The sequence below is a fragment of the Excalfactoria chinensis genome, chromosome 18 (assembly GCF_039878825.1).
Source record: "Excalfactoria chinensis isolate bCotChi1 chromosome 18, bCotChi1.hap2, whole genome shotgun sequence".
NCBI classification, from domain to species: Eukaryota; Metazoa; Chordata; class Aves; order Galliformes; family Phasianidae; genus Excalfactoria; species Excalfactoria chinensis.
The window spans coordinates 5,023,716-5,036,474 of NC_092842.1; the positions used below are offsets into that span (position 1 = coordinate 5,023,716).

At 41.5% G+C, this 12,759-nt stretch overlaps 1 protein-coding gene across 1 annotated transcript in view; it reads right to left on the minus strand.

The window, feature by feature from the left end:
* Positions 1–12,759, minus strand: part of MED27 (mediator complex subunit 27) — a 78,183-nt gene that overhangs the window by 25,086 nt on the left and 40,338 nt on the right. Inside the window, exon 4 of the mRNA XM_072352718.1 lies at positions 1,988–2,081. Within this exon, the coding sequence (XP_072208819.1) occupies positions 1,988–2,081 (94 nt within the window). The remainder of the gene's footprint in view (positions 1–1,987; positions 2,082–12,759) is intronic.

Sequence of the window (12,759 nt, forward strand, 5' to 3'; positions counted from 1 at the left end):
GGACAAACTGTGTGGTCATGAGATATTTCCAAACAAAACAAGCATTATCTGAATCCCTTGGCATTACGGTAAATCACTGCTGCGGAAGAGCAACTCCACATCTAACTTGGGATGAGTTCAGAGTGAGAAATGACAAGTTCTGCAGAAACCCTCCCTTCTTCTGGGGGAGGATCTCTTCACACTGCCCATCCTGCGGCACCTTTCGCTGAATGATTTGTGGCTGAAAACAGCAAAAGCTTCTGCAGCAGTTGAGGCCAGATGGAAAGTGCCATATTGGCAACATCAACTGAGACAGATGGGAAAGAGGGAAAACCTGCCTAAAAGAAAAAACGATAAACCCATCACAAAATCACATGCAAAAATACTTTAAAAACAGTGGTTTTGATCTCTGATCCAAGGAAAATATGCAATCCATTGGTTCAGTAGAGTGCTGTTGTCTTGTAGCAACAATAATGTCCTTGATTTAGAGACCAACGCTATTTGGTAAGTTATTACTAATAGCAAATGAGGCTCCTTTTACACTTGCCATTTTTCCTACACACCTTGCTCCCAACCAGTTTTATCCAAGCAAATTTCCCACTTGTGCCCAATGCTTGACAAGTATCACATGTTTTCTGACCTCAAAAAGCCATCAGAATCAGAAGGCAATTACTGGGTGCAGAGAGGGACTCTAATAAGAGAATGGAAATGGTTTCCAAGCAAGGAAGTAAAACGAGACTTTCTCTTTTCCACAGCGAAACAGTTAAATATAAAGTCAGCTTAAGAGCAAATGCAAAAGCTTCCACGACTTAGAGCTTCTTAAGACTGCGCTGATGAATTCAATTCTTTTATGGAATATGTTGTTCCACTCGGTGAATCCAACAATTGCAGATTAAATGATTTAATGCCAGTGGAAGCCAGCTGTATATTTTAACCTCTGACTCAGTTAATCTCTGGCAAATTTTGGGCCACTCAAAGAAAGTTAACAGCAAGACGCTAAAGAATTGATTAATTGAAATGGAATGTATTCGCAGCTACACTTATTACTGAGCCGTTAATAGTAATTTTGAAAAATACAGGCAAAATGTAAAAATAGCAGAGTATTCAATTCAACAAACACTAAAAAACCATTAATTCTTGATTCCAGAAAGCTGTTTTGACAAAATATCTGATCTCTACATTCCTTTCACCGTTTGCTTGGAAGCAACAACTGTACTCACACATACTCTATACCCAAGCCTTTCGTAGCAGCCTATGTGAGGATGTGCCATGAATGATCTATGATGGAAAAGACTGATTTGGTCCCAAATTTTCACTTGGATATAGAATTTCCCACTTTCATTTAAATGCTGTCAAAAGATGCGACTTCAGTCTTTTACTCGGCTGCAGGAAAATCAGCTTCCAAGCGCCATGCTGTAAGATTCAGCAGAACCTATTCCTGCATTGCTGTCCTAGAGTAAAAACTTCACAGGCTCTAAGCACAACAGCTGCCTGTGAAAATTGATGTGAACAATAGGCTCTTCTGGAATGAAATCCTGCTTGGTCAGGCAGAAATAAGTCGAATGTATTGGACTTGTTTATCTATAATCCAGCCTTTACTGCTCATTTACTTCAAAGGCAAATTCTTGACTTCATCATAAAACAGAAATACATTTACAAGTACAAATTTAGACAAAGGAAACCAATACAATTTCTCTCTTCCTACCCCTACTTCTTTTTCTCCCTAATTATCGTGATTGAGATACACTCATTGCCAAGACTGCTGAAAACCACAGCATCTGACCTCACGCTCATATTTCAACCATCTTATTTAACAACAAAAAGCATTTAAAGGTGAAGTTCTTTTTATCATCTATTTGCCTAAAAGCAAAAGAGATCTTACACTGCTGGGTCAAACGAAGAGCAGAAAGTTTCTGGGAAAAAAATCATTATTAATAGCCTGCCTTTTAGAAACAGTGATTCAATTCCTTAAGAAATCCACTAGAAAGGGCAAAACGACCCAACTCACCAGCAGCATTGCAGAGGTCCCATTGGGCCGGGAGAGTTGGATAGACATCTCAGGGAACATCCTATCAATGCGACTGATCACATCATCAACGTATCTGCCAAACAACACAGCAGTTACACACACCTCCTCGTCACAGACTCGCAGATTATTACTTATTCTTAATGTCCAGAGGATTTCCTTGAATTACTTTAATTATCTTTGATACATACAAGATAGCAAATATGTTGAGAATAGATGTATGAGAATAGAAAGGAACTGACTGACCTTGAACACAGGCAAACTATGAGCTACACCCAAGTGGATGTTGCACGTACTAATTAATTACTTCAACACAGTTGAAATTCACAGCATTTTCTAAAAGCAGAAGTTGGGCTACAAGCAAATATGGGGTTTTGTTTAAGAGAAAAGTAGTTTTGCAAAGGATTTTTAAACTGAGCCAGATGTCCTTTATTAGGTAACATGAAAGTCTGCAAATGTTTGAAACAAAACATAGGACAAAATTCATCAGGAAATTCCCTCAGGGATGCTTTGCCCGTCAGAGTTACAGGACATCCAGATCAAGGTGCAGCAGTTGCTTACAGCACTCATGGAATGAGGAAAGCCAACAAAACCTCTCCCACCCTGGAAAACTGTGTTAAAAGCAGTAAAGTTTCCCCATTCATCTGAATGACTCGTTAACAGCTTATTTGCTAATAAGCAGCCAGAATATCCACAAACCAAGATCGTCCTTAGCATGGTGAAGGAGGAGACATGTAAGTGCTTCAAGGATGAGTAATCTACACATCAACAGATCAACTGCACACGCCTCATTTTAAACGTTACTGAATCCCAAATCTCTTGTGTGTGAATGTACCAACCCAACAAAAACACAACCAAAAGAAATCTGTGTCACTTTGGCAAGGCACAGCCGCTATGGGGTCCATGCCCACAGGTGGCCTTTTCCTTCCTTTCTCAACCAAGAGAATCCCAAAGGAAATCCAGAAGCTTTTATTTAAAAGCAGACATCAGCATTTCCTGAGGACGCATCAGACCAGAAGGGTTCTCCAAAGATTCACATATAATTACTGAATTAGACTGACTACACTACTCCTACAAATACAGCCTGACATACAACCTAATGTACTGCAAAGCTCTTCTACAGCTATGCCCTTCAGAGGGGACATCAGGTAAAACACCCTGCTATGTATGGTTAGGTTGAGGTTGGACCTGATGATCTTGAAGGTCTTTTCCAACCTGAGCGGTTCTGATTCTGTGATCAGTATGATAAGTGAGAAGCAGCACGGCAGTGCAGAAGTATAACTGATGACAATTGTAGAGCAAACTGAAGAGCATACAATGAAGATGAGACACAGTGCATTCCCGAGGCTGCCTGCAAAGAAGGTCAGAGAAAAAGCTGCTGTCTGGAACTTATTCTGCAGAACTGAAATGCATTAATTTAGTGCCAAAATAAGCGAAATCACAATTTACACATCTCTATCCAGCAAGTTACAGCTCAAAAACATGACAGCTTCTATTTATGTTGCAGAACTTCTTACAGACTCTCAGAAAAGTGAAGCACTTAAGGACGAAGAAAAGTTTAATTTTACTTCTGCTATGAGCACTTCCAACATCCTCACCACGTCTCAGTTCTCTCCTACTTACAAGAGACGCTGGTTGGAATGAGCATTTACAGACACAAGTAGTAACAGAGCAAGGATAAAGCATATGGAAATAGATTTGCTGAAATGTTAGGCATATATTCAGCTTAAGAAAAAAATACACTGAGCTCTCAGAATTACACACAAGCTGAAATCACAAGGCAGTAAATACCCCTCTCATCCTAAAACAGCCAAGCTTTTACCTACAAAGAGTTGAAAAGGGTGTCCAGACAGGCAAAGGGTGCTCCAACAGGCCTGGAGACGGACTGCAAAAGACCATACCCAGCAACCCCCCCCATGCAGGCACAGCACAGTATTTAAACTCTTTGCAGATGGAATGTAATCTCTTATTCCTCTACTCAAACCAATACACAAACACCTGATCATTTTAAGTATCTCAGTTAGTGGCTCTGTATTGCAAAGAGCTTCAAGAAACCTCACCATAACTGCATCCTACCCCAGATGGGTTCTGACCAGTAACTGACTGAGAGGTTGTAGTGAGCTGGGGGTCAGCTTCGTTGCTTCTTCTTGTGTGTAACTGGTGATAGGACCAGAGAGAATGGCTTCAAGCTGCACCAGAGAAGGTTCAGGCTGGATGGTCAGGCAGCAGTCTTTTCCAACACTGGTGATTCTGTGATCCCGTTTTCCTCATTCTTCTCTCCCTCATGGAATAGATTCATGTTTTTTTAATGGAGGTTTTAAAATTATTTTTGAACAGAAAAATCTTTATTCTAAGAAATGATAAATAGCACCAATCAGTGGTTATGCACCTGAACGTGACACTGAACCCTGTCCAGAAAGATGAGAGCTGACATCACAGATCCTCCAAGGCTGTCAACGTAATAAATCGTTATTTCCATTTTAATGCAGTAGGGAACTTTTTTGTATAAACATGCGGTATTAATACTGCAGAGGTCAAATGAACCAATCAACTCCAAGAACACCAGCAAAGACTGGAACAAACTCTGAATGTTATCCTCCAAATGAAAGCTCTCTTTGTTATGAACACGTAAGATAAAACAATGCTAGAATAAAGCAACAGAAATATTCTTTGAAACCTTGGCAGCAGGCTTGAATGTAAACCCTTTGGTCTGTATTACAAGAATAATGCCTGGAACATACTGAAAAAACTTTTGAAGCCAATTATAAAATACTGGTTATAATGGACTAATTAGCTATGTTAGCCAGATGAGATGCTGCACGCTAAAACATCAGGTTGGCAACATAACAATAATTCAGGAACTATCTTTGCAGGCAGACACTCTTTGATTCACACCTAGGCCCCCTGTAACATAGTAATACGAAAAACTAATTCATTATAAAATGCCTTTAACTCCGTACTGGACAGATGGCCTCGTTCTCTGATATGACCCCTCTTCTCTATCTGCTTTTTGTTTTGTATTTTTACTGGATCAGATCCAGCGATCCGACGTTAGTGCGATGTTTAGCAGCTTAGACAAGCTTTAAATAGCATTCAGCCCACACAGTATTTCACTTGCATGCTGTTCACTTTTTCCACGCAATATTACTGTTGAAAAATTAGAAATAAAGGTGTTTGTAACCAGTTTTGGAGGAGACCTTTCAGAAGAAGGTTTTGCTAAATGATCTCAGAGAGAGCCAGACAGATGTCTACAACACATCAGAGCTCAACCATTCCTGAATCGTTCAGTGAAAGACACTGTGTAAGGGATGAAGAGCAGCTCTTGGTTCTGTTCAGTCTGATTCGTGCTATTCTGGATGGCAAAAGGGGAAACTCTCCACACATTCCATCACTTACTCGCACAATTGATTGGGTGTTATATTTTAAAACATACAGTCACCGTTTTAGCGTGATTTATTAACCACAGAATTAAAGTTTTTAATTTGATTCAGCCACCTGCTGAGCTAGTCTCTGCAGGTAGCAAATTCAAATTGATAGAAGGCTTTTGAGAAGCATCAATTAACAATAGTTATTAAAACAGTGACCTCTGTCAGCTTTTGTGAAATGACACTTCCTGCTTGGGTAGGCAATGAAGAGCATGAAAAGGAATTCAACAACTCTCACGCTGAGAAAGCAGCATCACGCCTCAAGACATCTCATCAGGCAGCTGTCACAACCCGCCATCTCTATAGACCAACCGGGAAATTTCTGCCTCTTGCCCCAAACTCCACAGCTGATCTGTTGCTATTTCAGGTTCTTGTTCTTCCATCAAGAAATTCTAAAACTGCCCATGTTTCCTGACACCAGCACTGCAGGCATTTGCCTGTTTCGACCACCCCTTCCCCCCAGCTAAAATCTCCCTTGCCAGGCACAGCCTTGTCTTAAAGCTGCACCACCGGCCTCTCACCCTCTGAATGAGCTGCTTTACTGGTGTCTTCTCTCTTCTCTCATTCAAACACAAAGCTTCTGTTGGTGAGGACTCCAGCCAGGCTCCTTGCTGCAGCTCATCATGCTTCCCTCTCTTCTTTCATCATCTGCATGCAAACTCTCTCTTCTGCTTCTCCTTTAATGCCTCCAACTCCTGCTGTGAAATCTTTATTCATGATAGGTTGTAAAGGAAAAGCATTATGTTACTCATCTAAGAAACTTCTACGGTGAGGTACACTGAGGGCAGAAGAGGCAAACCTGAAGTTGGAGTTATGGTTCTTCAGTCTTGGGGTGGCAACATGTGGCTGGCACGAGGGGTGCTGGCATGGCAGCATCTTGGGAGAGCGACTCCACAGGTGGGGGAAGCAACAAGCCAGGAGGTATGGATTGGAAAGAGCAAATTTGCTAAGATATCTTGGACAACAATTCATGCCCAACCCAGCCTCAGTATGGGGAAGGGAGACAGCATGCATCTGAAAGCACAGAGATTCAGCTCCAAATCTGAGAGAAGGCAGCTCACCACAGATCTCAGCAAGTTAGCTCTTCAGCTAACTGGTCTCAGCTGTGCTAAGGAATCTTATTCTGGTCACAAAGAACAACGTTTCAGTACTGAGTGGATGCAAAAGATTAAGTCTCGTATGTGCCCAAATAGTCTAAAAGTATTTACATATAAATACAGGGTGGTCTGCTTCAGAAGCATATGCATGGAGAGCTGCATCCAACCCTTAACCATCTGCACTTCTCACCCGGGAAAGGCCAAACTAGTACAGCACTTAGAAATGCACACTGAGTAGTTTGGACTCAGACAGCATTTAAGGGTTGGACTCACAGAGGCATTTCAAAACCTGAGCCTGTGACTCAACAATTTCCAGTCTCCAGCACCAATAGTGACATAAGGCACTGACACATCCCGGCCCCCTCAACCATGCTGTGCTAGGAGAGCTGAATCAAAGAACCGATCTGGCTTCAAAAAGTAGGAAATGCTTTAAATGTAAACCAGTTTCATGATTCAGCCCTGTGCCCGCACAGTTCCCACGGGGACCAAAGCTCCCAGGACAGGAACGCTGTACATCAGTGTCATTCTATTACAACAAGAAAACATTGCTTTATTGCAAAGCAGTCTTGTTCCCTCAACAAACAATTCCGCATTATTCACTGCCACTGAGAAGCTGCTGCTAAGGGATGAGGTGTAAGCACATAAGGAATCTCCTGAAAGGTAAGAAGTGACAGTGATGCTACAAATCCAGGCAGGTTCTCATGCTGAATACTTACAAAATGCAAACCTGTTCTGAACCAGCCTCTGGACATCCACATCTTTAAGTTAGATAAGAAAACCCCTTTAATACACTCTGAAAATACACATTTTTTTGTCAGAGCACTGTTTCATTTGGCTTTGAAGAAAGAGCAAAAAGATTTCTGTTCACAACGTTGGATTCCAGTGTATCATCTTAAACAGTGCAACTTTAATAAGGAAAACCTCAAATCACAAACAGAGACCTTGCAGTCAAATTCCCATAGACATTTCACCATACGGTTGAAATAGCTTTCCTGGTACTTATGCAGAACGTTCTTCAAAATGCCTTAAATGCACAGTAGTAATCAAGAGTTGAATATGGATATTGCAATGTGTGAAAGCTGGTTAACAAAATAAGCATGCATCTGCTTTACAGTCATCACCAGAATTCTTGTCTGGGCTTGTTACTAGACCGTGTGCTTTATGAAAAACATCATTAACTCCTTTATATGTACCTCAAGAGGAAAAGCAGCCCTCCCTAACATCACTAATAACAATTCCAGAAGCAATGGCTCACAGCACATAAGCTTTGTTTATTTCTTCTTGTTTGAGAAAGTCGATGCTGCTCCACAACCAGCACTAAATGCTAACAGCAGTAATTTTCCAAGGCCTGGATGTGAGTCAGAACTATTACATGAACATTTATCTACAAAGACGGTTCTTGTAACTTGTCAAGCAACTTGTGTCCCACCCATTAGGTTTTCATACAGTAAAGCCATGCCAGTCTTTGGGATTAACTTGGGCCAAGAGATCCAGTTGGCCTTCAAAGAAACCTGCCTGACAAACTATGCACCTCTCAGCCCAGGGGGCTTCAGATAGACAGGCAGTGCCCACCCTGCCCTGCATCGTGTTAGTCCTGCTTCTAAAAAAGACACTGTGCTGAGCTGTTTTTTGGCTCACCTTCCTTGCCAGGCTCCTAAAACAAATAAAAGGGGTTCCTTGCAGATGGGAGGGCTTCCATTGTTTGGGCTGACTACGTGACGGGATCCTGATGCTACACATTATTCCATGCTGTCATTTCTTCTAAAGTTTGTATTTTATAATACGTTATTTTCAGCTCTGCTATTGAAGGATTATTTCAATAGCACAATCTTCCCAGTTTCTCTCTTTGTGCTTTGCATCTCCTTCAACAGAGGGGAAATGACAGTACTTACCTGCTCTTATGAAAAGCAACAAATAATGCATGATACCTATTATGTATTCTATACCTAACACAACTAGTGAGATTTTACTTCTGAGCTCTTTGATTGATGGATGGAAAACATAGTATATTTCACACAATTAGACCTTCCTATGCACTGTACTTGATCACACTGATAGCACTGCTGGAAGATCTCAGTGGTCACTTATGTTACATGTATCAAGCCCTGAATTTAATGAAGGCTACAAAATAGCAAAAGGTGGGAAGCAGGGAGCATTAAGAACATAACCCGTATAGGAGCAGGAAAGAAGAGCAGAGCACTCCTCAGGACAGCTTTTGTTTGTAGAGGTTTAGTTACCAAAGCCCTGATGTCTTCTGCTTCAAAGTATCCCCTACTTCAATCAGATTCTGATGGCAGGCAGGCAGTACTTTGCAGCCCTAAAACATTCCCTAAAATCAGAATGGCTCAGTACTCTGAAAACCTGTTCCAGTAGATTTTCTCCTCCTTACCATATGCTTCCTTCAGTTTTGGCTACGAAGAGAGTAACTTCATGTCTCTGCCATGCCAGCACCTGATGCAGGCATGAGCACGTGTGTCAGAGCTGCAGCTACACTCCTGAGCACTTGTAGGTGCACCGCACGGTTTGCTGTTCTACCTTATCCAGCCTTTTGTGACTTCCTAGAAGTCATTGGTGGGAAGCTACTCAACTTTTATGAAAGAGTTTTATTCCAGCACTATCACCTTAGAACCCCTACTGGTCTCCAGCTGCATTGTGGAAGCAGATTCCTACAGCTCGTCATGGTGCTAACGTCTAAGGATACTCAGATCAACAGAAAGCCTGAAGGAACATATCAGCCAAGAGAAAAAGCAAAGCAAAACAAAACCACAGACAGGAAAACATTAAAAATCCAGCTTCTGCAATTTCATTGAAGTCCCCACAGTGAACTGCTCAATTCCTACTGGAGAATTACACTACTCCTATAGGACAGGATTTTGGACTACATAACAGGAGTAGTAGGAAGCAAAGAGTTATGAAAAGCTACACATCTGTGCACACACACACCATGTACACACCTATGCACTTATCTGTGTATATTTACTCAAATAAATAATAACTTAAAAATATCAAAGCAAGAAGAGGAGAAAGACTTGGCAGGTGGGAGGTTCAAGCATGGAAACCCTGTTAGGTTTTCAAATGTCAAGTTAAGTATGAGAAGTCCTTGAGCACAAGAGAAGTTTAAAATAAAGTTGGGTGGCTCATAAACAGGCCTCCATTTCGAGGGGGGGATAAAAACAAGTATGAAATACTGTACCAAACAATGACTTGTGCTACTCAGTGCAATCCATTTGTCATACAGCCTTTTACTGAGTATCATTTGCAAGGTTTATGATCAACTATTTTCTAAGTTCCCTTGATTAATCCTGATTTTTCTCATTGAGATTTGGCTGTGACTGAGTATTTCAATCCTTCTGCACTAATACAGAAAGCAAAATCTCTCTTAAAACTCCAAGGTTTATCATACAACTCCTTCAAGGGCATCTTTCTACCCTCCTGGTACAAAAACTGCATGTAATAAGTACAATTAGGTATTTATACATTCAGGAGTCTCCCATACACAAACTCGTTGGAGAGAAGAAGCCCTTCAGAATCCTGTTTTCTAAAGCCCACATCTTTCATCGCCTTTTACTCCAATGTGACTTTTTAACCAAGCAGGTTTCCTTAGGTTGGGATTTTTACAAGGCTCACTGAAAGTCAGCAAGGAGGGGAACTAATTCCCTTAAGTACTCAGGAAAATGAAATTCCCCTTAATTCCACCACCACTGGCAGAAGTAAACAACAGAAGCTGCTAAAGGGAATGGATTACAGTAGCAGTAACCCCTGGGCTCACTAAATCCAGCCCAGACACCGCAGCAAAACAACTCTCCACAATCACACTCTGACTTTTTGGCTACCTTCCCACTCCTGTAATCAGGTTCCTCCTCATGTGAGGTTATTTCTCCTCCCACACAAGGATCAGCGTGCAACCACAGAGACCAGAATGTCCTGAAAGCCACAGCAGCTTTATAATGCCCATGGTCTGCCTGTGCTGCTCCACTGAGCTCAACAGGCAGGGCAGGGATGAGGCTCAGCTGGGCCTGGAACCAAGGCTGTGCTGTGGGAAACAAGGCTTCTGCATCCCTGTGCCTTACCTGCACAGCTTCCCAAAAAGCAAACATACATCAGTGCTCACGCTGGATGTATCTTAAGGAAAATACCTCCATTAGAACCACTGCGTTCTGTGCTAGCAAGGAAAAGTGTTATTGTTTTAAGCATACTAATAGAGAAACCATCCTAAGTAAAAAACCAAACAAACAAGGAACAACAATCTCCTTCAAAAAATACATGAGTATTAAATCTGCCTAGATAAATTTCTCCATTCTGATTGTGTGTTAAAGAATATAAAGCTCAGAACACTACAGAAAATAAGTTTTGTTAAGGAATGTCCACTTGATTACCCACAGGAAAGCAATCCCAAGTTGCTACATAGTTTTAAACAGCAAACAGGCACTGATGAGCAAAAGCACAGCCCCTGAGCACCACCAGCCCATACTAACAGGCCGCCCACTGCCATGCAAGTAGGGGAGCAAAGCGAGCCGGCCCCAACCACACGGCACCTCGCAGTGCTGCTGCAGCGGGGCCAATAAAGGGTTTCTTGCAGACTCTGAAGACAATACGAGCCTGATCAACCTTTTCTAATCAGCAGCCAAAGTGTCTCGCCTGTCTGTCAATGGCAGCGTCTCCCAGCAGGGAGTGGTTTATTATTCTAATAAGATGCTCCAGTGAAGGGAGGGTCAGCCGTGAATCACTATCAGGAGAAGCTTTAATTAGAATCTTTACACTGACTGAAGACACTTCCAGCACACAGACAAAATGGTAAACTTGGAGATAAACAGTAATGTATTTTAAAGCAAGGTTACTTTTGTTTTCTTTGCTTTAAACACAATCCTTATCTTCCTTTCTCTTGCCATGGATGTTCTCGTTACACAGTTTGACTGTCCAGCTTACAGGTCTTGTAATTATAAAACCTCCAGTCAAATCCTCCCAGCAGAGAGCTCTATTTTTTAGCAATGAATCTAAAAGAGCATCAACAAAAGCCAAACCCAGTTACAAACCAACTGGTTCATCACAGAGCAGGAGTTATATCAGTTTGATACTAAAGGCATGAGCAACATAGATCAATATATTACCACAGTGTTTTAATTGAAATTGTGCTATATAAAGAAGTGAACAGGAATCAGTTCTATCAATACACAGACTTGAAAACTTCTGTATGAGCAGGCAGAACTTGCATTAAGAGTAAGCTTTCATCAAAGGGGCAAAAGCTGAAGCCAATGCTGAGGGCCGGAGCTATTAGATATCCTCCAATCATTTGGAAACTATTATCTCAAATTCACGCTGCTAGCGCAATACAGGTTCACCCATTAACATGACAGCAAATTACATGATTAATTGGCTAACACGGAGCTACTGAGAATCAACCAGTTGAAGCCAATGTCCTGCAGAAGCAGTGACGTTTCTCAACATCAATGAACTGGCACATACCTCAAAACTCCTCTCCATTCACTCCCAATTTGCATTCACTATTCATTGAGCTGACATGTATTTCTGTGTTTGACCTCCGTTTCATTCATTCTTTAACTTTTCTTCACTTCTTGTGTACTTACAATCACAAATTTTCCAATTCCTAAAACATTAACTTTAGTTTAAATGTGTGCATGTATACATTTCACAGCATCACAAGGCGCTCAAGGACCACTTTTCCATCCCCACATGCCACACTGCATCAGTGCTCAATGACAGCTCTCGAGAGGCTCTAAGCTCAAACCAGAGCTGAAGTTTTCCCAGTATCCCATCCTTCACATTCAGGAGATGGAAATGAAATACTTCTTTAGGGTTTGAAGGCAAAGGAAGTCAACCATCTATGCAAGTTTTGTGTGTGAGAGAAGACCTCATTGCTGTCTGGATCACCTTTGAAATGCCAATCAAAACCTCAGACAACACAACCATCTCTGAAATCTGCTACGCCTTCTGCAGCAGCGTGCTTTGATGAGGAATGTCACCCCCAGACGGGTGCTTAGTACCTGCAACATCAGATTAATGACAATCACCTGGGAATTATTGCCCAAATTTGCTCATCATTGACAGATTACTTGCCAACAACACAGCTCAGCAATATTTACCTAACAAGCCTAATGATTATAAGACTGAATCATAGTAAAGTCAAAAAGTTATGAATGCTCAAACTTAAGTATTATTTATAATAATGGTGAAGTACTGTTAGCTATGACCATGACTCTTCAAATTATGCACC